General features: G+C 35.0%; 3 protein-coding genes and 1 long non-coding RNA gene across 7 annotated transcripts; 3 read left to right on the forward strand and 1 right to left on the reverse strand.

Moving 5' to 3' along the window:
- Positions 1-458: 458 nt before the first annotated feature.
- On the forward strand, positions 459-13278 carry LOC108058125 (sodium-dependent acetylcholine transporter-like). 2 transcript variants are annotated; one of them, XM_017142654.3, is made up of 9 exons: positions 459-805; positions 1158-1289; positions 1350-1590; positions 1749-2209; positions 2268-2416; positions 3000-3128; positions 3209-3415; positions 12813-13108; positions 13172-13278. In XM_017142654.3, exons 1-8 carry the CDS (start codon positions 643-645, stop codon positions 13086-13088), a joined length of 1758 nt encoding a protein of 585 aa, XP_016998143.2. In that variant the 5' UTR covers positions 459-642; the 3' UTR covers positions 13089-13108; positions 13172-13278. The 2 variants fall into 2 exon arrangements, with proteins under 2 accessions (XP_016998143.2, XP_070073300.1); XM_070217199.1 differs by lacking the exon at positions 13172-13278 and having other exon boundaries at positions 12813-13146.
- Positions 13279-13582: 304 nt separating this feature from the next.
- On the forward strand, positions 13583-16778 carry LOC108058136 (sodium- and chloride-dependent glycine transporter 1-like). Of its 2 annotated transcripts, none has more exons than XM_044395143.2 (9): positions 13583-13818; positions 14307-14438; positions 14488-14651; positions 14715-14806; positions 14983-15452; positions 15511-15659; positions 15984-16112; positions 16210-16416; positions 16480-16778. In XM_044395143.2, the coding sequence occupies exons 1-9, from the start codon at positions 13656-13658 to the stop codon at positions 16756-16758; spliced, it is 1785 nt and encodes a 594-aa protein (XP_044251078.1). In that variant the 5' UTR covers positions 13583-13655; the 3' UTR covers positions 16759-16778. The 2 variants fall into 2 exon arrangements, with proteins under 2 accessions (XP_044251078.1, XP_044251079.1); XM_044395144.2 differs by having other exon boundaries at positions 14998-15452.
- Positions 14269-17038, reverse strand: LOC138912990 (uncharacterized). Of its 2 annotated transcripts, XR_011418557.1 has the most exons (4): positions 16810-17038; positions 16580-16754; positions 14499-14649; positions 14269-14426 (listed from the first exon to the last, which is right to left on the reverse strand). It is a non-coding gene; the product is annotated as an uncharacterized lncRNA (long non-coding RNA). The 2 variants fall into 2 exon arrangements; XR_011418560.1 differs by lacking the exons at positions 14269-14426; positions 14499-14649 and adding an exon at positions 16081-16524.
- Positions 17039-17604: 566 nt separating this feature from the next.
- On the forward strand, positions 17605-20991 carry LOC108058133 (sodium- and chloride-dependent neutral and basic amino acid transporter B(0+)-like). The gene is made up of 9 exons (XM_017142665.3): positions 17605-17863; positions 18154-18285; positions 18346-18509; positions 18572-18654; positions 19385-19854; positions 19919-20067; positions 20161-20289; positions 20368-20562; positions 20631-20991. The coding sequence occupies exons 1-9, from the start codon at positions 17701-17703 to the stop codon at positions 20907-20909; spliced, it is 1764 nt and encodes a 587-aa protein (XP_016998154.2). The 5' UTR covers positions 17605-17700; the 3' UTR covers positions 20910-20991.
- The last annotated feature ends 174 nt before the right edge of the window (positions 20992-21165 follow it).

A 21165-nucleotide genomic window follows, 5' to 3' on the forward strand; every position in this document is an offset into this window, starting at 1 on the left:
TTATACCCAAACAGCTGATGAAATAATCGAAGCATGCCATTTTTTGCGCTCTACAGCACAATTCTGTGCGTTAACAGCACTCTGTAATTGTTTCTCGTTCAGATAAATTAAAGCAGTCGAGAAAGCGGATTTGCTTTTACGAACAGTTTCTCTGGTATTTAAGTTTTTCGAACAGATAGCTATCAGGGACTTTGACAGGGACTCGAGAAACCGGCCCTTAAATAAATAAGTACGTTGTATTGGTTGGCAGTAACTATTTCAGATCAGACTGAGGTGGGAAGAGACGAGTAAATAAAAAAACCCTCTTTTATAAATTGAAAATTTTAAAAAAGAGAATATTCATGGGTGGAAAAGATGTGTATTACTCAGGGGTGAAAATATAATACGTAGTTTGAGCATCTCTGTCCATTGCGATGAGCTGAACAGCGACTTGTTGTCGGGTTCGGATTTAGTTCGTCGGCATCGGTTGTACTAATGCCTCGCCCTATTTAAAGAAAAAAGCTCGCAGATCGATGGCTGTATACAACAAAATTTAGTTATAATACTTTTACCAGCGTGAACAATCGGATTTCATTTAGGATATAAAAACATTTTAAAAATCCATCTTCGGCATTTATAGTGATCTAATATTGTGGTCGCAATATGGGTTTTGAAACATCGTATGACTCTGGCCAAAAGCCCTTTTCTCCCGATCCAAATCGAGGGAAGTGGGATAAACCAAAGGACTTCTTATTTGCCTGCTTTGGACTAGCTCTGAAGATGGATGCCTTTGATTATACGTATTGGGTGCACAACGATATGGGCAGTAAGTTTGTTACGTTTCCCACATATTATAGATTTAACCAGCTGCAGGGTTAGTGATAATTTTAGGGGCGTTGCGCTGCTAATGCAATTTTTGGATGCAATTACTAAATCGACACTTGAAAAATTCAGTTATTTTACAAAATAAATATATCTAACTTTTCGGATTTCAAGATTTAAGTTTTGGAACAAACTGAAATAGAAAATCATTTTAGTATTAATCGATGTTTATATATTAGTGGAAAGTTAAAAATCGGCTTATATGGATGAACGAAACACTTGAGCTAATTGATTTTTAAAATGGTCTGTGGACAAAGAAAAAAAGTTAATAATTACTTTTTAACCTTTCCGTTTAGTTCTTGGAATATTGCCGTATTTCGTGAATATGGTGCTTTATATGGTTCCAGTCATAGTCATTCACTCCTTCATGGGCCAGTTCTCCAGCAGTGGATTTATATCCGCCTTTCGCCTGTCTCCTTTTTTTAAAGGTAAGTCCCTGAAAAGATTAGGTAGATATTAAACATATCATAATAAAATTTTTATTTTAGGCATGGGATATGTCAGCGGTTTTCTTTCTGTCTCAATGCTCATTTACTATAGCATTTATGCTGCTATTCCGCTATTTTTCATATTAAACTCTTTTCAACCCACTTTACCTTGGAGTTGTGAAGGCTCAAAATCTTGGCTCAATGAGACCGCTTGGCCATCGACATGCAATGAGAGGCATTCTGAATTCAAAAACAACACAAAATACAGGAGGCTTTATGTTCCTTCCGCGCTTTACTTTCAGTACGTATTCAATTAATTTTTAAATTTATTAAGGAAACTAAATAAAAAAACTGGTTTTTAAATAATAACATTTTTAACTTGCTAATCGTTATACTTTAGTAATAAATAGCAAGCAAATCCAATTCCAAGCAGTTACTAACTTTTTTTTCATTTAATAGCAATGTCTTTCAACAGAACGAAATGGTAAATATCGATCATTACTATGAGCTATCGTGGCATTTTGTGGGCCTCTTCGCTCTAGTTTGGGCAATGATTGCACTTATTTTTCATGCATTTTCGAAGACGGCGAAGTTTGGAAACTTTATACGGTACATGGTTATAGGGACACTGGTCCTTCTTTTAGTGTGCTTTGTGCGCATTCTTTTTCTCCCAGGAGCTCTTAAGGCGCCAAGAAAATATATGACTCCTAAGCCCGATGATTGGGTCTTGGGGACTGGCTCAACATTTCTCATCGCTATGCAGGCGTTTGGAGCTGGCTGGGGCAGTGTGATAGCCCTGTCCAGTTTTAATGGGTTCAAGACCAACATAATGTCGTACAGTTGGATTATTTCCTTTGGACAAATCTTTATTTACATTATGTTTGGCATGCTATCCTTAATGCTTGAAATCTACTTCTCAGGTAATCTCTATTTTAAATTTTACATGATGTTAGCTTATCCCTTGGTTATCGATTTCAGAGCTTCCTGAATCTTCAGATAAAACCTTAGTAATGAGCTTTTGGGTTTTGAATGTGTCTTGTGCCAGTGCTTTGTCCACAATGGGTTGGCCAAACATGTGGACTTTCATTTACTATACTATGTTATTAATGGCGGCTGTTATTACCATTGTAAGTACATTTTGGTAAAAATATTTATACCCGTTACTCGTAGAGTAAAAGGTATTCGTGCAAAAGTATGTAACAGGGAGAAGGAAGCGTTTCCGACCCTAGAAAGTATATATATTCTTGATCAGGGTCACTAGCCGAGTCAATATAGCCATGTCCGTCTGTCCGTCCGTCTGTCCGTCCGTCTGTCCGTCCGTATGAACGCCGAGATCTCGGAAACTACTAAAGGTAGAAGGTTGAGATTTTCCACACGTATTCTTGGGCTTCCTACGCAGCGCAAGTTTATTTCAGCCGAGCGCCACGCCCCCTTTAACCCCACAATCCACTAACAATTTTAAAATGTGTCTGGCGCCCACACCTTTAAAGATTTCCGAGAAGTATAAATGCAATTTTGTTGTGTATATTTATTCCTATCGAAATGTAGAAGACATTTTTCAAATCGGACCATTCAATAAAAAGTGATACGCAATCAAAAAAATGGTATATTTCATATATTGAAAAATGTTGACAAGCAAACTACTAACTCATTTTATATTTATCTATACATAAGTTATTTAAATATACACACATATATTTTGCGTTACAGACGACGCAAATATTTACTGTCCTTCAAAGTTTATTTGATGAGTTTGAGGGACTTAGAGTGCGGAAACAGAAAGTAACCTTTGGACTTATCGGTGGCCTTGCAATATGTTCAATTTTCTTTTGCACAAACGTAAGTTCAGCATATATCTTAATCAATCAACGAATAACTTTATTTTAATAAACTATTCCTTTCTTTTTTTAATATTTCAGCATGGTTTGTTTAGCTTTCTTTCAATCACTGTTGATGCCATTTTTACGCACAGTGTGCTTCACTTACTGCTTTTACTGGTGGTCTTGTGGATCTACGGCCGAGAGCGTTTCCAGCGGGATATTGAGTTTATGTTGGGTCTTCAGTTTCCCTCCTGGAGGATTTATATACTCCGTTTTATAGCTCCAATTATTTTATTGATTTGTCTGGTTTGTTATGAATTTATAAATTATATTTCCCGTTACTCGTAGAGTTTCTTAGTCCATATCAGTAGCCGAGTCGATCTACCCATGTCCGTCCGTCTGTCTTTCCGTCCGTCCGTCTGTATGTCCGTCCTAATGAACGCTTTTTTGCAAAAAATGAAATGAAAGCAGTGCAAACAGTCGCATTGCTGCTTTCGCTTTGTTGCTTGCATTTCTCCATTTCCCTAGCAATTCTACTAGCTGAGAAACGTGTATCTGATAGTCAAGGAACTCGACTATAGCGTTCTTCCTAGTTATACCCGTTACTCGTAGAGTAAAAGGGTATACTAGATTCGTGCAAAAGTATGTAACAGCTAGAAGAAAGCGTTTCCGACCCCATAAAGTATATATATTCTTGATCAGGGTCACTAGCCGAGTCGATCTAGCCATGTCCGTCTGTTCGTCTGTATGAACGCTGAGATCTCAGAAACTACAAAAGCTAGAAGGTTGAGATTTCCCACACATATTCTTTGGCTTCCTACGCAGCGCAAGTTTATTTTAGCCGAGCGCCACGCCCCCTCTAACGCCCACAATCGCCCACTAACGATTTTAAAATGGGTCCTGCGCCCACATCTTTAAAGATTTCCGAGAAGTATAAATGCAATTTTGTTGTGTATATTTATACCTATCGAAATGTAGAAGACATTTTTCAAATCGGACCATTCATTAAAAAGTTATACGCTTTATAAATTGTCAACATATATCTATCTCCCTCGCACTCCCTTTAGCTGTGTTCACACATGAACATGGCTTTGTTTGTAATATTGATTTGCCTCGCACTGTAAGTTTAAAAATACCAATTGTAATCTGTAAACCAAAATATCAGTGCATGAGTTCAAATGCTATCAACGCTATTTTAAGTTGAGCAACGCCAATGCAGCGTTCCAAAAATATGTCTAAGAACGCTTATCTATTTATATTCTAATGCGCCCCTTTCCCCGACGCATTGGTCCATACTATTGTACTCCGCTGTACTCTATATAAGCTAGTGTTTTACAAAATAAAAATCAGTTTGAATTATCAACTCAACAAATGTGGATTTCTTTCTTTTGGGATTGAACATCTTTACATTTTGGTCCTTCGAGCTAAACTTTGTAGTCATCCCCCACCAGTGGTAAGAGGCTCAGAGTTGTAGCTGGCACCTTAAAGTCTGATTTGTTGCGAGCGCACGATCAGCTACAGGCTGCAAAAATAAAATAAAATAAAAACTTGTGTCTTCCCCCACCAGTGGTAAGAGACCAAGTAAATAATAAATAACACAAGTTTTACTTGTTAAATAAAATAAGCCAAACGGGCAAGTTTTCTAAAATAATTCTCGGGTTTTGTTGCGTGACGGTGGCGTTACCAAGGCCAAAAACATTGGTAAATCGTTTTTAAAATTAAAAAATAAAAAGAGAAAGTGTTCGGCGTGACGAAAAGTGTTAAAAAACTAAAAACAGAAATGCAGTGATACACAAAACCAATTCAACCCGAACTTAAAAATTCTTGTAAAATATAAAAACGTAAAACAAGGCCCACGAACAACACCGAAGCAGTAACAACAATCATTTTTAAGAACAACAAACGACATCGAGGCGGCAACAAACAACAAACGACATCGAGGCGGCAACAAACAACAAACGACATCGAGGCAACTATCTACATCAGAGCAGTGATAAGGAAGAAGACGACGAAAAGAAGAACTACGTCATCTACGACAACATCACAGCGGCATCTACATAAGCGAGTTTAACGGAGAACATCACCAACTGAAGCAGCAGATAAGATAGTTTTTAAATTTTTTCACATTTAATATCAAGTACATATACACTTTATTTACAAAATCCAATTGATATTCACATATATATATATAAATATATATTATATACATATTTTTGATATACATATTTTATACATAAATTTTTTAAATCATGTTGTCCGAAACAATTTTAAAATTCTTAGAGGCTCAGGCAAGCCTAACAAAAGAGGTTAGAGTGATTGAAGCTGGTCAATTAACCAGTGACGCAATCCTCAAACTTGATAAAATAAAAGCAAAATTCACCGCAAACCACACAAATTTGTTAAAACTAGGAGTAGTCAATCATGATTACTTTAACGAAAAAATGTTCGATGAGATTTGTAAAGTAATTGAAACTCTTAAAAATAAATTTAGCAACATGAAAGCTATTTCTGGAACCCAAGCTGAAACTAAGAAAACTGAAACAGACCCAGTAAAATTGGCAGAGGTGTTCGATAAAAATGTCGAACAATTAAGGGATTATTTGGAGGAAACCCATCAGGAGCTCAGTCAGGCTAGCAGGGAAATTTGCAGCCTTAGAGCTAAGAAAATAGAATTTTTATGGAGTAGAACTGATAATAAAATAAAAGAATTCTACAAACTCTATGAGAATAATTTATCTTTCGACGAAAGTGTCGAAGATTTAGAATTTGACGTTAAAAACATTTTGGACATCCTGCAAGAAAGGATGAATGCTTCCGAAGCAAAAACGGAAGGCAATTGTGGGGTTATGGTAAAGGAAAGGGCTGATAACCTTCCTGTGTTACCAAAAATAAAAGTTCCCACCTTCTCCGGAGAAGGCAAAGAGTGGGACTTATTTTCGGAATTATTTAAAGAAATAATTTTCAATAGAGATGATCTGAGCACATCTCTAAAATTTAACTACTTACAAACCGCTCTCAAAGGCGAAGCAAGGAGTATGGTCGCTCACTTGCTAATCGGTTCTGCCGAAAATTATAATGCCGCTTGGGAACTATTAACCAAGCGGTATGAAAACAAGAGACAAATATTCTCTGATCAGCTGAATCGGTTGATCGATTTGCCCATGCTAGACAACGATTCAGCTAAACAAGTTAAACTGTTTATTGACTCAATAAATGAATCGATTCATTTAATGAAGTCAAAAGCAAGTTTAAATGAAGATGTTGATGTGATCTTCGCGCACATCATCATTCGAAAATTTAATAAAGAAGCGTTACAATTATATGAAACGCATATAAAGAAAACTAAGGAAATCCAATTACTAGACGACGTAATGGACTTCTTAGAACAACGTTATAGTTCTCTTGCCTCATCAAATGGTGAGGAAAAGAAGCCTTTTAAAAGAATGGTAAATACCTCTGTAAAAGAAGGCTGTCTACTCTGTAAAATGGTTGGCCACTTTGTGTCAAATTGCTATAAATTTAAGGGAATGAGTCCGGTGGAAAGAGGGGAATTTATAAAAAAACAGCGCTTGTGCAATAGGTGCTTTAAGCATTCTTCATTTAAAAAGTGTAACTCTGAATATTTATGTTCAGTTTGCAAAAAACCACATCATACAATGCTCCATGTCCCAACAGATAAAAGGGAGAAGGTAAACACTTGTGTCACAAAAGAACAAGCGTTTCTAGCCACAGCCCTAATTAAAGTCAAGTCAAAAAATGGTGGCTATGAAAGCCTTAGAGCATTAATTGATAGTGGGTCGCAGTGCACTATTATATCAGAAGAAGCTGCACAAATATTAAATTTAACAAGGAAAAAGAGTTTCACTGAGGTTAGTGGAGTCTCTGACACTTGTATCTCAAAACATAAAGTAAATTTAAGTATAAAAACGCGCGATAATAAAAAAGATTCTCTTAGCATTGAAGCCATCATTCTTCCCAAACTAATGAAGGCTTTGCCAAACCAAACATTAAATATTGATAAATCTAAGTGGACGAAATATACGTTGGCGGACCCTCACTTTAATAAACCAAGTAGGGTAGATCTTATTATAGGAGTGGATTTATATCCCCATATAGTTAAAAACGGAGTAGTTAAAATAGACGGACTACTAGGTCAAAATACGGAATTCGGGTGGATTGTATCCGGGTGCACCAAATCAAAAGGTGAAAAATTAATTGTGGCTACTACTGTGGAAGTAGAAAACTTAGACCGATTTTGGGAAATGGAAAATGAAAATAATGATATTGAGGAAGAAATTTGTGAAAAACATTTCTTAGAGACCACTAAAATAGATAAAAATGGGAGATATGTGGTCAAAATTCCATTTAAAAATGAAAAAGAATTAGGAGACTCCAAAGCGCAGGCCATAGCGCGATTTTATAATTTGGAAAGAAAATTAAATAAAAATATAAAACTTAAAGAAAGTTACATAAAATTCATGCATGAATATATAAACTTGGGCCACATGATAGAGTCCAAGAAAGAAGGAAAATATTATTTACCCCATCAAGGTGTTGTAAGAGAATCAAGCCTTACAACAAAATTAAGGGTAGTTTTCGATGCCTCAGCGAAAACTACGAACAATAAAAGTCTAAATGACATTATGTGGGTTGGACCAAGAGTCCAAAAAGATATATTTGATATCATTGTCAAATGGCGTAAATGGCCATTTGTAATATCGGCGGACATTGAGAAAATGTACCGGCAAATAAACATTGATGAAGAAGATCAACAATATTTGCACATTATTTGGAGAGATTCCCCAAATAAAAAATTAAAAGATTACAAATTAACAACCGTTACATACGGAACAGCTTCAGCACCCTATTTAGCCACAAGAGTGCTTGCTGAAATTTCGAATAGATGCGAAAATCTATCGATTAAGGAAATAATCAGAAATGATTTTTATATGGATGACCTAATCACAGGTGCTAATTCCATAAGAGAAGCTAAAGATCACGTTGAAGATATAACCTTTGAATTAGAAAAGGTGGGTCTCAACTTAAGAAAATGGATCTCGAATGTCTCAGAAATTGTGGAAGCTTTGGAAAGCAAAGAAGAAAATAAAATATTAGAGATTCGAGAAAATGAATCCATTAAAACTCTGGGGCTTCAATGGGAACCAATTAAAGATGAATTTAAATTTAATTTTAATTGTGAACACGTCGCTAATATTAATAAACGAATAGTTTTATCAACATTAGCAAAAATTTATGACCCCCTAGGCTGGTTGTCTCCAGTAACCATAGTAGGAAAATTATTCATGCAAAAGTTATGGTTGACAGAGCAAAAATGGGATCAGAACTTGTCAGACCCAGATGCCAACGAATGGAAAGCCTTTAAAGAGAACTTAACTTCTCTTGAAGGTATTAGAATCCCCAGGTGGGTTAAGTCCCAGGAAAATATGCCAGTACAAATTCATGGATTCTCTGATGCGTCCGAAAAAGCGTACGCAGCCGTAGTGTATGCCAAAGTGGGATCCTCCTCTATGATTATAGCTAGCAAGAGCAAGGTTAATCCGAAGAAAAATAGAAAAACCATCCCTAAATTAGAGCTATGTGCTGCACATCTTCTATCAAAACTAATAGATAGAGTTAGGACAGCAATTGGAGGGGAAGCAAAGGCATATGGATGGAGTGATTCAACGATCACACTAGCATGGATTAAAAATGGAAATAATAAAGACAAATTTATTCGACGGCGAACTGACGAAATAAGAACTTTTAAGAACATTGATTGGAGACACGTTAGATCAGAAGACAATCCAGCAGACGTAGCGTCAAGGGGAATAACACCAGAAAAATTGCTAGAATGTGCAATTTGGTGGAACGGACCTCAATGGTTGGCCAAATCAGAAAAATACTGGCCGAAAGAGGAACAAGTAGATGGTATAATTATCAGTACCGCCTTAACAGGGAAATCAAGCCAGTTAATATTATCATTAATAGAAAGATACTCCTGTATGCAAAAATTAGAAAGAATTATTGCATATATCTTAAGATTTATTGAGGTAAAGTTAAAAAAGAAATCGTTTCCCACATATTTGACAGTAAATGAATTAAAATTGGCAAGAATTTTAATAATAAAACAGCAACAGGAAAGTCAATTTAGTTCAGAAATAAATTGCTTAAGGCACCAACAGGATATTGGAACTAAAAGCAAAATATTAGGATTAAATCCATTTTTAGATAAAGATGGATTATTAAGAGTTGGAGGTAGATTACAGAACTCCAGCGCAGAATTTTCGATAAAACATCCCTTAATTTTAGATAAGTGTCATTTAACCTTATTAATAATCAGAAATGCACATAGGGAAACATTGCACGGCGGAATTAACCTTATGCGAAATTATATTCAAAGAAAATTTTGGATATTCGGATTAAGGAACAGCCTAAAGCATTATCTAAAACAATGTGTTAAATGTGCAAGATACAGACAAATTACAGCTGAACAAATCATGGGAAATTTACCAAAGCATAGAGTTACTATGGCTCACCCGTTTCTGAATACTGGAGTGGACTATGCTGGCCCATATCATATAAGATGCTCAAAAAATCGAGGCCAGAAATCTTATAAGGGTTACATTGCTGTATTTGTATGTATGGCAACCAAGGCTATCCATTTAGAAGTTGTAAGTGATTTGACTTCAGATGCCTTTTTAGCTGCACTAAGAAGATTCTTTTCCAGAAGAGGAAAATGTGCTAAAATATTTTCAGATAATGGGACAAATTTCGTGGGAGCCGCCAGAAAATTGGATGAAGATCTACAGAAGGCACTCAACGAAAATATTAAAATAATTCCAATATTAGAAAACGAACAAATTGAATGGCATTTTATTCCCCCGGCAGGACCTCACTTTGGAGGTATTTGGGAAGCTGGGGTGAAATCTGTTAAATACCACCTAAAAAGAACAATTGGGGATAATAATCTAACTTATGAAGAGATGGCAACTCTATTATGCCAAATTGAAGCGGTATTAAATTCAAGACCATTATATACAACTAATACTGACATTGACGATTGGGAAGTTTTGACACCAGGTCACTTTCTGATAGGAAGGCCCACATTAGGACCTATTGAGACCATTTCCGAGGAAAAAATTGGAAATTTAGATAGATGGAAATTAATTCAGAAAATGAAAAGAGAATTTTGGGTTAAATGGAAGAATGATTATTTAAACACTCTTCAACAAAGGAATAAATGGAAATTAGGAATGCCAAACCTTAATAAAGGTCAAATTGTATTACTAAAAGATGAAAATTGTCATCCCGCTAGATGGCCCTTGGGAAAAGTAGAAGAAATACATAAGGGAAAAGACGACCGAGTCAGAGTAGTAAAAGTAAAACTACAAGATGGTTCAATTTTAAGACCTGTTACAAAAGTTTGTCCTCTAACTGGAATTGAGGCTGAAGAGAACGAATCACCTATCTCGGTCAAGCAGACTAAGGGTAAGGGTACTCGCAGTAGCCCTAGAATCCATAAACTTGGATTAATGGCGATAATGTTAATGCTAATGTTATTTTGCCAGGTGTCTAATGCAAGTTCACCTACGCAAGGGAATCAAAAATGGTCAATCAAGAAATTACACGAGAATAATTCCAATTACTTAGATCCAATGGGAGACGTCGAAGTCATAGCCTCATCTTGGGATCTAATTGTATATTATAACATGGATCCATATTTCGACATGATAAGAAAGGGAAAACTGTTGAATGGAAAAATGAGAGTGGTGTGTGACAAGCTTCATGGGTTTGAAGATCAATGTAATACTGTTCTTGATAATACTCAACGACAGATTACAGATTTAGAAGAGAACAATAAACTGTTTATGACTCAGGATAGGAAAAGATATAAGCGAGCTCCATTCGAGTTTATGGGCTCTCTATCACATACTTTTTGGTATAATGGACGCTGAAGATAGGGATAACTTAGAGGGTAACATGAAGAACCTCTTAGATAACCAGCAAAATACTGCAGAATTGGTTAAAAAGCAAACCTCTGTAGTAGAATCTACAATAAATATCCTGAAAAGAAGTACGGATGATATAAACTCAAATTTTCGAAGTATGACTACGCGAATAGAAAACATCACAGAAGTTTTGAAAGAAAGTTACTATGTCTATAAAGAGTCAATTAATTTCTTTATGGTGACAAAACAATTAACTTCTTTAATTGAAGAATGTGAAAAGATTCAAGCAGGTGTAATAAGCTTACTCATAGATATAAACCATGGTAGATTGAATCCAAATATTTTAAAGCCAATGCAATTAAAAAAGGAAATTTCCAGAATTAAGGATGCATTACTAGAAACCTTAGTACTACCAGGTAAAAGAACAGGAACTGAGTTAAAGGAAATTTACACATTATTAACAGCTAAAGGAATTTTTGTGGATAATAAGTTAATTTTGAATGTTAAAATTCCCTTATTTGGTAGACACCCTTCCCATCTTTTTAGAGTAATTCCTATGCCAGTCAAAATTAACAATGAGGTTATTATTGCAGACTTAAATTCTAAATATTTAGTTTACAATTTTGAAATAGACTCCTATCATCTAATGTCGGAAGCTACCTTAAGTAGGTGTCAAAAATGGAAAGCTAATAACGTAATTTGTGAAGGTAATTGGCCTTGGAGTAGCGCTAATGACAATACTTGCGAAATAACTCCCTTTAAACCAAATAGTCCCTCTAATTGTATTTATAAAAAAATGACTCAGATCAATTCTTACTGGGTTGAGTTGCAAAAGAAAGGTAGTTGGCTATTTAAGGTTCCAGAAATAACTAAAGCTAGAATTCAATGTAATAATTTACCGCAAGAATTAATAGACCTGCCTGAGCAAGGAATTTTAACGGTTGTGTCTGGTTGCACTATAAGAACAGACGACAAAATATTAATAGCTCATCATAGTATTCAGTCAGAAGCTTATGAGCCAATATCAGTTTCTTATGTAAGTAATATAAGTACGATTCCAAGTATTGTTTGGAATCCATTAACATTGCCGATTATTGACCACAATAAAGAGTTAGCTAAACTAAAGAATGAATTAAAAGAAATAAGAGAAAATCACTATGAATTAAAAGGACTGAATTTTCATCACCTGTCAGGTCATGCGGCATTAATCGTAGGTTTAGTAATTATATTAATTTTAATTGTTTATATGATAAGACGAATAAATGTAGCAAGACGAATGCAGGCCATAATTCTTCCTGGCCCCTTGCAGAATGTTCACACATGAACATGGCTTTGTTTGTAATATTGATTTGCCTCGCACTGTAAGTTTAAAAATACCAATTGTAATCTGTAAACCAAAATATCAGTGCATGAGTTCAAATGCTATCAACGCTATTTTAAGTTGAGCAACGCCAATGCAGCGTTCCAAAAATATGTCTAAGAACGCTTATCTATTTATATTCTAATGCGCCCCTTTCCCCGACGCATTGGTCCATACTATTGTACTCCGCTGTACTCTATATAAGCTAGTGTTTTACAAAATAAAAATCAGTTTGAATTATCAACTCAACAAATGTGGATTTCTTTCTTTTGGGATTGAACATCTTTACAAGCTGAGTGACGGGTATTAGATAGTCGGGACACCAACCCGACTATAGCGTTCTCTCTTGTTTTTATTTTGGCTAAATCTTGCATTTATATTTTTTTTCTTCTAGCTGATTGGAATTAGTTGGTCTAAATTGGTCCACGATTATGTCTCAGTATTTCTTTTGATGTTCATTATTGTGGTATGGTTACCCCTTTTGGCAATACCTGTCTACGGACTTTACTACCTTTCCCAGAGCACTGGATCGGTTTGGGATCGCTTAAGAAGCTCCTGTCGACCCACTGATTGGTATCCGGTTGATATGGAATATCGCCAGAAGTACGAGCAAGCTGTAGGAACCACTGAAACCCACCAACTTTTCGGGGTTACCGAGGAAGTAAACTAAGTGGTGATCCAATTATAAATGTACTACAAATCATAAATATATTTGTACTTTCAATATATATTTTGTAAGGGAACTTGTTTTAGAGAAATGCGAATTTAGGCGCCAATTAAGCCCATAAAAAACTTTATATTGGGTTTGGAATAATCGATTAAACTAAAATAAAAGTATTCGCACATTACCATTAACAAATAAAGAAAAGCACCTAGTACAATGTTTTGTTGCACCTAAACCGTCTATTTAAACTTGGGGAGATTTAAATTACCCAGAGGAATTTATTTTAAAAGATTTGTGTGACACCTCTGAATATAATACGTAGGTTGAGCATCTCTGAGCAGCCCGATGAGCTAAACAGCGACTTGCAGTCGAGTTCGGATTCAGTTCGTCGACATCGGTTGTACTAATGCTTCCGTCTATTTAAAGTAAAACGCTCGCAGAACGTTCGGTGTATAAAAGAACATTTAATAACAATACCTCCATCAGCGGGATAAATCGGATTGCATTACGAAGACAAAACGTTTGAAAAATCCACTTAAACACCATTTTGCTGACTGTTATTTTCGTCGCATCATGGTGTATGAAACTTCGTATGGCATTGGACCAAAGCCATTTTCCCCCGATCCAAATCGAGGAAAATGGGAGAAACCCACGGACTATATATTTGCTTGTGTTGGCTTAGCTCTTAAAATGGAAGTCTTTGATTTCACTTATTATGAACACTACCAATTGGGCAGTAAGTAATACAAATGCATATAGATATCTTATGTAAAAGGTTAATCATTACACTGCTAAAGCAATTACTAAAGCACATTTGACAAAATGACTCATTCTACATACAGAATGCTGATAAATTTCTCGGATACTATTTGTCAGTTCTAAAATTAGTTTTGGACAAAGAACAAGAAAGGAAACTAGCTTCGGTCAGCCGAAGCTTGTATACCCTTGGAAAGTATTCCTATTACTTTCAAAAATATTAAATTAAGATTTACTTGTTTGAAATGTTAAAAAAAGCTATATCCCAGAGAAAAAGAAGATATATTAAAAATCAAAAAAGATATAATTTTTTTTCTCGTAATTTCCATTTAATTTTCCGTCCGTTCCAAAATATATAAAATTTGTTTTCCCAAGAGTAGAAGGCAATATTTAAAAAAACACCAAAAAAAAAACACCATTATACCCTCTGCAATAAAAAATATTATTATAATCAAATTTTTTTCCTAGTTCTTCGAATATTGGTGTATTTTGTGTATATGGTAATATATTTGGTTCCAATCATCTTCATCCACTCTTTCATGGGTCAGTTCTCCAGCAGTGGATTCATCTCCGCCTTACGTCTGTCTCCTTTTTTTAAGGGTAAGTCCCGAGAAATATATAACAAATTTTATTGAAATTTTAATTTTAGGCATGGGATACTTAAGCGTTTTCCTGTCTCTCTCCATGCTCATTTACTACAGCATTTATGCTGCTATTCCGCTTTTGTTCATAATAAACTCCTTTCGACCCACTTTACCGTGGAGCTGTGAAGGCTTAACAGCTTGGTTCAATGAGAGCTCTGAGCGATCAACTGTAGGAAAATTGTGTAAAGAAAAAATATATTTTAAAATAACACTATTTTTGTAATTCTTCAAGATATGCAATCAGTCAATTAGTAGGGAGATTTTGCAATTCCAAAACCACACAACTAAAATGAAACTGCAAGTACCCTCCGTGCTCTACTTTGAGTAAGTATGCAAATATTTATTTAAATGTTATTAAAGTAAGAATTAACATTAATAGCATTTAACATTAATAATTAAAATGTTCAAACTTTTAGTAAAAATGAAAATATTTTTTTCGTCTTATTGCATAATGCAATTTTTTTTATTTATTTCTAAACCTTCTCCATTTTAATTTTTAGTAATCTCTTCGACAGTAAACGAGAGAACGAAGATTTTGATATTAATGATGACTATGAGCTGTCCTGGCATTTTGTTGGCTTCTTCGCTCTAACCTGGGCAATTATCGCCTTTATTTTTTATAAATTTTCGGGGACGGCAAAGTTTGGAAAATTTATACGCTACATGGTTATTGCAACACTGTTTCTTCTTTTAGTGTGCTTCGCGCGCTTCCTTTTTCTTCCAGGTGGTTTTTCCTGGGTAAACAAATTCACAGCTCCGAAACCACCTGATTGGGAAGACGTTTCCGTTCCAACATTTCTAATCGCTATGCAGGCGTTTGGAGCTGGCTGGGGCAGTGTGATAGCCCTTTCCAGTTTTAATGATTTCAAAACCGACATTATGTCGTATAGTTGGTTTATATCCTTGGGGCAAACCTTTATTTTCATAATGTTTGGCTTAGTTTCCTTTATGCTGGAACACTACTTTACAGGTAATAACTTTTTATCTCTTTTTATAGTCATAACGAAACATTAGACTTACGATTACAGAGCTTTTTGAAGAGTCCGAAAAAACAAATGTGATAAACATTTGGGTGTTGATTTTGTCTAGTGCCAGTGCTTTGTCCACAATGGGTTGGCCAAACATGTGGACAATTATTTATTACACCACGATATTTATGGGTACTGTTATTTTGATGGTAAGTAAATTAATCCAAATAATTATGAAGAATTTATTACCACAATAATAAATTAAAATTCTTGTAAATAACAATTTATTGTTTACGTAATTTAGTGAAGTTTTGATAACATTTTCTTATATTCTTATATTTTTTTATGACTTTTTTAGTATTTAACATTTATATATTATACAAATTTTATTAATAATTTCTTAGTAATTTTAAATTTAACATAAGCTTATATTTTTTTACGAGGCAGTTCCACTTTTTTATGAATACCATTGCAAGTTCAATATGTACATTTTTATTTAATAAAGTTTAAGTATACAAATAAATATTTTCCAGACGACGCAAATATTCACAGTCCTGCAAAGTTTGTTTGATGAGTTTGAGGAGCTAAGGGCGAGAAAATCGGAGACAACCTTTGGCCTTATTGGTGGCCTTGCAGTCTGTTCCTTATTCTTTTGCACCAATGTAAGTTCATTATATATTTCAAACAATTAATAAATAACTATTAGCAAATTGAATACTTTTCAAACAAAAACTAATTATTTATTTGTTTATTCTTCAGTTTGGTATTTCTTTTTTTTGTTCTTTCTATGCTGATGCCATTTTCTCACACAATTTGCTGCATTTACTGCTTATTTTGGTGGTTTTGTGGATCTACGGCCGAGAACGCTTCCAGCGGGACATAGAGTTTATGTTGGGTCAGCCGTTTGGCTCCTGGAAGGTTTTTATACTCCGCTTCATTGCTCCAATTTTGTTTTTGATTTGTATGGTTTGTGTCGAGATTTTATTTAAAGGTTAGAGAAAAGCCTTAAGATCTACCTTCTATTACTAGCGCATGGGAATATATTGGTCCATATGGAATCACTTTTACACTACACTGTGGACACTTGTGATGTGCATTATTGTGGTGTGGTTACCCAATTTGGCCATACCTGGCTACGCTCTTTACTGCCTTGCCCACAGCACGGGAACCGTATGGGATCGCTTGAGACGCACCTGTCGACCCAGAGATTGGTATCCGGTGGATATGGAATACCGCCAGAAGTACGAGGAAGGTCTAGGAATCATTGAGACCCATCAGCTTGTCAAGGTTACCGAAGAGGCCAACTGAGTGGTGATACAATTATTATAAAAATGTACAAAATGTTATATATATGAGTACTTTCAATATACTGGCAAAAAAAATGAGTCTAAATGATTTTTGAAAAGTCATAGCGAGTTGTTGGAAAGGTTGAGTTGTTGGAAATAAACATATTCGAATTATCCAACCATATGAAATTATGCAATCGATCGCAGAGTGTCAGGCAAAAACCATTTTTATAATTTGCAAAACTATTACAAAATAAGAAAGGAAGTTAACTTCGGCCAGCCGAAGTTTATATAGCCTTGCAGGTATGCCTACTTAAAATTTTGTTTTTACATTGTCAAAAATCAAAACGCCTACTTTCTACAAAGTTACAATGGTTTTTCTATTATTTTTTTGATTATTCTTATGGGAGCTATAAGATATAGTGGTCCGATCCGGCTCGTTCCGACATATGTACTACCTGCAATAGAAGGAAGACTTTTTGGGAAAGTTTCAACGCGATAGCTTTAAAACTGAGGGACTAGTTCGCATAGAAACGGACAGAAGGACAGACGGACAGAAGGACATGGCTAGATGGACTCGGCTATTGATGCTGATCAAGAATATATATACTTTATGTGGTCGGAAACGACTCCTTCACTGCGTTGCAAACATCTGACTGAAATTATAATACCCTCTGCAAGGGTATAACAACCAACACTTTACATTAAATTTGTGTGAAAACTTGCCCTAAACGGTATATAGTTGGAAAAGATTTTATTGACACCTCTAAATATAATAAGTAGTATGAGCATCTCTGTCCAGTGCGTTGAGCTAAACAGCGAGTTGTCGTCGGGTTCGGTTGTTCGGGTTCGTCGACATCGGTTGTACTAATGCTTCCGTGTATTTCAAGTATAATGCTCTCATATCTTTCGCTGTACACAAGAAGTTCAGATTCTGGTTGCTGACTAATATTGTCGTTTCAACATGATCTATGAGACATCGTATGGCACGGGGCAAAAACCCTTTTCTCCCGATCCAAATCGAGGGAAGTGGGAAAAACCAACAGACTTTATATTTGCCTGCTTTGGATTAGCTCTGAAGATGGATGTATTTGATTTCACGTATTACTTTCACTACGATATGGGCAGTAAGTAATATAAATGCATTCCTATAATATATACCTCAAAAGCTCTTTAGAAGCGTTGCTCTGCTGATGTAATTTATGAATACAAGTTTAGTAACTGCCAAATGAATATGTAGCCTCAAATTAGAGCTTATTAGAGCTGTTGTATTGCACTTCATTAAGTTTATTTAACATACATTTTTTAAGTAAAAAAGCAAATATGTTTAATTTAGGTTCTGAGGCACAATTGGTTTAGTTTTAACATATTATAAGGCATTTTGTATTTTTTAATAATTTGAAAATTTGTGTTTTAGTTCTTGGAATATTGCCATATTTTGTGTATATGGTAATTTATTTGGTTCCAATCATAGTCATTCACTCCTTCGTGGGCCAGTTCTCTAGTAGTGGCTTTATCTCCGCCTTTCGCCTATCTCCCTTTTTCAAAGGTAAGTTGATAGATCGGGTAGACATATATATAAAATTTTATATAAAAATTTGAATTTTAGGCATGGGTTACTTAAGCGGGTTTCTGTCTCTCTCCATGCTTCTTTACCATGTAATTTATGCTGCTATTCCGTTATTGTTCATAATAAACTCTTTTCGACCGACATTACCTTGGAGTTGTGATGGCCTAACAGCTTGGTTCAATGAGACCAGTGGGCGACAGACTGTAAGGAAATTTATGTAAAAAAAAGTATGTAAGAAATAATACTATTTTCTTAATTTTTTAAGATATGTAATAAGACAATTAATGGACAGTTCCAAAACTACACAAAAAAAAGGAAAATTGATGTACCTTCATTTCTTTACTATGAGTAAGTGTGCAACTTTTAATAAATTTGTATTATTTTTCACAATTAAACAAGTGGTTAAAAAAAATTAAATTTTGTCAGTCCCTATCGTTTGACCTGATCTGATAGTCAAGGCACTAGACTGACTCGTTCATTATACCCTTGCGAATGGCATTTTGATTTCAGTCAGAAGCTTGCAACGCAGTGAAGAAAGACGTTTCCGATCCCGTAAAGTATATATATTCTTGATCAGCACCACTATACGAGTCGATTTGTCCGCCAGTCTGTCCGTTTCTATGCAAACTAGTCTCTCAGTTTTGAAGCTATTGGGATGAAACTTTCAAAAAGTCTTCTATCTATCGCAGGCAGTATAAAAGTCAAAACCGACAGAATTTGTAAAATTTTTAAAATTTTATATAGCTGCCATAGGAACGATCTGAAAATTAATGGAAAACTAATTGGAAAGAAATTATAGCTCCGTTGGTTTTTATTGTATTCTCCTCTACTCTGGGATATGACTCTTTTTTTAGTGTTTCAGAATTTCGAATTAAATTTACAACAGTATGACCACAATATTTTATAGCCGCCATAGGACGGAAAGAAAAAATAATACGAAATTTAACACTTTGTAATTTAATAGGAACGATCTGCAAGTGTATATAAGCTTCGGCTGGCCGAACCTAGCTTTCTTTCTCGTTTTTTCTATTTTTTTCAAAAGTAAAGGTGATCTAATAATTACTTTTTATTTTTGTAGATATCAGTTTGACAGTATGCGGGAGAAAGGATTTCCAGATCTTAATGAAGACTATGAGTTATCCTGGAAGTTTGTTGGTCTCTTCGCTTTGGTTTGGGCAATGGTTGCATTTATTTTTTATAAATTCTCGGAGGCGGCAAAGTTTGGAAAATTCATACGGTACATGGTCATTGTGACACTGGTTCTTCTTCTAGTGTGCTTCGTGCGTTTTCTTTTTCTCCCTGGAGGTCTTTCGTGGCTAGGAAAATATATAGCTCCAAAGCCACGTTTCTGGGCCATGGGAACTTTCTCAACATTTACAGTCGCTATAAGGGTCTTTGGAGCTGGCTGGGGCAGTGTAATAGCCCTGTCCAGTTTCAATGGATTCAAGACAAACATATTGTCGTACAGTTGGATTATTTCCTTCGGACAGATCGTTATATGCATTTTATTCAGCTTGGTTGCCTTTATGCTGGAACACTATTTCACAGGTAATCATTATATTACCATATATTTTTTCAAATTTTTTTCTAAACATTGGATAAACGCTTTCAGAGCTTGGTGAAGGTTCAGATGAAACCGATGTACTGAACCTTTGGGTGATGATATTGTCCAGTGCCAGTGTGTTGTCCACAATGGGTTGGCCAAACATGTGGACTTTGATTTACTACACTACGTTATTAATGGCGGCTCTTATTTCGATAGTATGTATAGTTATTTAAATACATATTTCGTTATTGTCACTAATTAAATTTTGAATAATACATTAATGAACAAAAACATATTTCCCATTGCAGACGACACAAATATTCACTGTTCTTCAAAGTTTGCTTGATGAGTTTGAGAAACTTAGATTGAGAAAACAGGAGGTAACCTTTGGCCTTATTGGTGGCCTTGCAGTATGTTCCCTCTTCTTTTGTACAAATGTAAGTACCCAATACATTTTTGCATATTAAATAAATATTTTTTAAACCTGATATAATTTATTTTTCTATGTTTTCCAGCATGGTATTTCGTTCTTTTGTTCCTTCTATTCAGATGCCATTTTGCTCCATTTACTGCTTCTTTTGGTGGTTTTGTGGATCTACGGCCTAGAACGTTTCCAGCGGGATATTGAGTTTATGCTGGGTTACCAATTGCCTTCCGGGATTATATATGTACTCCGTTATATAGCTCCACTTATTTTACTGATTTATATGGTTTGTTACGGATTTATAGTATTGTTTTTAGTTTTGTAACTTCTTAATTGTATTCTTTTTCTTAATAGCCAATAAGTTTAAGATGGTCCATAGAAGATTTGGTTTTTACCTCTGTAGGGGTCTTCGTGACGACTATTATACTGGTGTGGTTACCCATTCTGGCAATACCTGGCTACGGATTTTACTGTCTTGCCCAGAGCACTGGAACCGTTTGGGATCGCTTAAAACGCACCTGTCGACCCACAGATTGGTATCCGGTGGAGTTGAATCATCGCCAGCAGTATGAGGAAGCTGTAGGAAACATTGAAACCCACCAGCTTGTCGAGGTTACCGAGGATATAAACTAGTTTAGTTATAATTAAAAATAATTGAATAATTTCAATGTAGATTTGATCAAAAATATTAAAAATTGCCAATTTTAAATGTTAATGAACTCATTTTTCCCACTATTTGAGTTTAAATCACTTAATATTTTTGCCTAATGAAACTTTAATTTTGACCTTCTTTTAGGTACTTATGTCGTGATTTTATATTAAATATTTATAAATTTAATATTTAATAATATTTATTTAATATAGTAATATAGGTAAAATTTTTCAATGG

The sequence above is a fragment of the Drosophila takahashii genome, chromosome 2L (assembly GCF_030179915.1).
Source record: "Drosophila takahashii strain IR98-3 E-12201 chromosome 2L, DtakHiC1v2, whole genome shotgun sequence".
Taxonomy (NCBI): Eukaryota; Metazoa; Arthropoda; class Insecta; order Diptera; family Drosophilidae; genus Drosophila; species Drosophila takahashii.

Excerpts from the sequence above, each read along its gene's own strand:
- LOC108058133 (XM_017142665.3), top strand. The coding sequence starts at position 17,701 with ATGATCTATGAGACATCGTATGGCACGGGGCAAAAACCCTTTTCTCCC. Across the intron at positions 18,286-18,345 it reads CCTATCTCCCTTTTTCAAAG|GCATGGGTTACTTAAGCGGG; the intron begins GTAAGTTGATAG and ends TTTGAATTTTAG. Across the intron at positions 20,290-20,367 it reads CCCTCTTCTTTTGTACAAAT|CATGGTATTTCGTTCTTTTG; the intron begins GTAAGTACCCAA and ends TATGTTTTCCAG.
- LOC108058125 (XM_017142654.3), top strand. The coding sequence starts at position 643 with ATGGGTTTTGAAACATCGTATGACTCTGGCCAAAAGCCCTTTTCTCCC. Across the intron at positions 1,290-1,349 it reads CCTGTCTCCTTTTTTTAAAG|GCATGGGATATGTCAGCGGT; the intron begins GTAAGTCCCTGA and ends TTTTTATTTTAG. Across the intron at positions 2,210-2,267 it reads GCTTGAAATCTACTTCTCAG|AGCTTCCTGAATCTTCAGAT; the intron begins GTAATCTCTATT and ends TATCGATTTCAG.
- LOC108058136 (XM_044395143.2), top strand. The coding sequence starts at position 13,656 with ATGGTGTATGAAACTTCGTATGGCATTGGACCAAAGCCATTTTCCCCC. Across the intron at positions 15,453-15,510 it reads GCTGGAACACTACTTTACAG|AGCTTTTTGAAGAGTCCGAA; the intron begins GTAATAACTTTT and ends TTACGATTACAG. Across the intron at positions 15,660-15,983 it reads TGGGTACTGTTATTTTGATG|ACGACGCAAATATTCACAGT; the intron begins GTAAGTAAATTA and ends AATATTTTCCAG.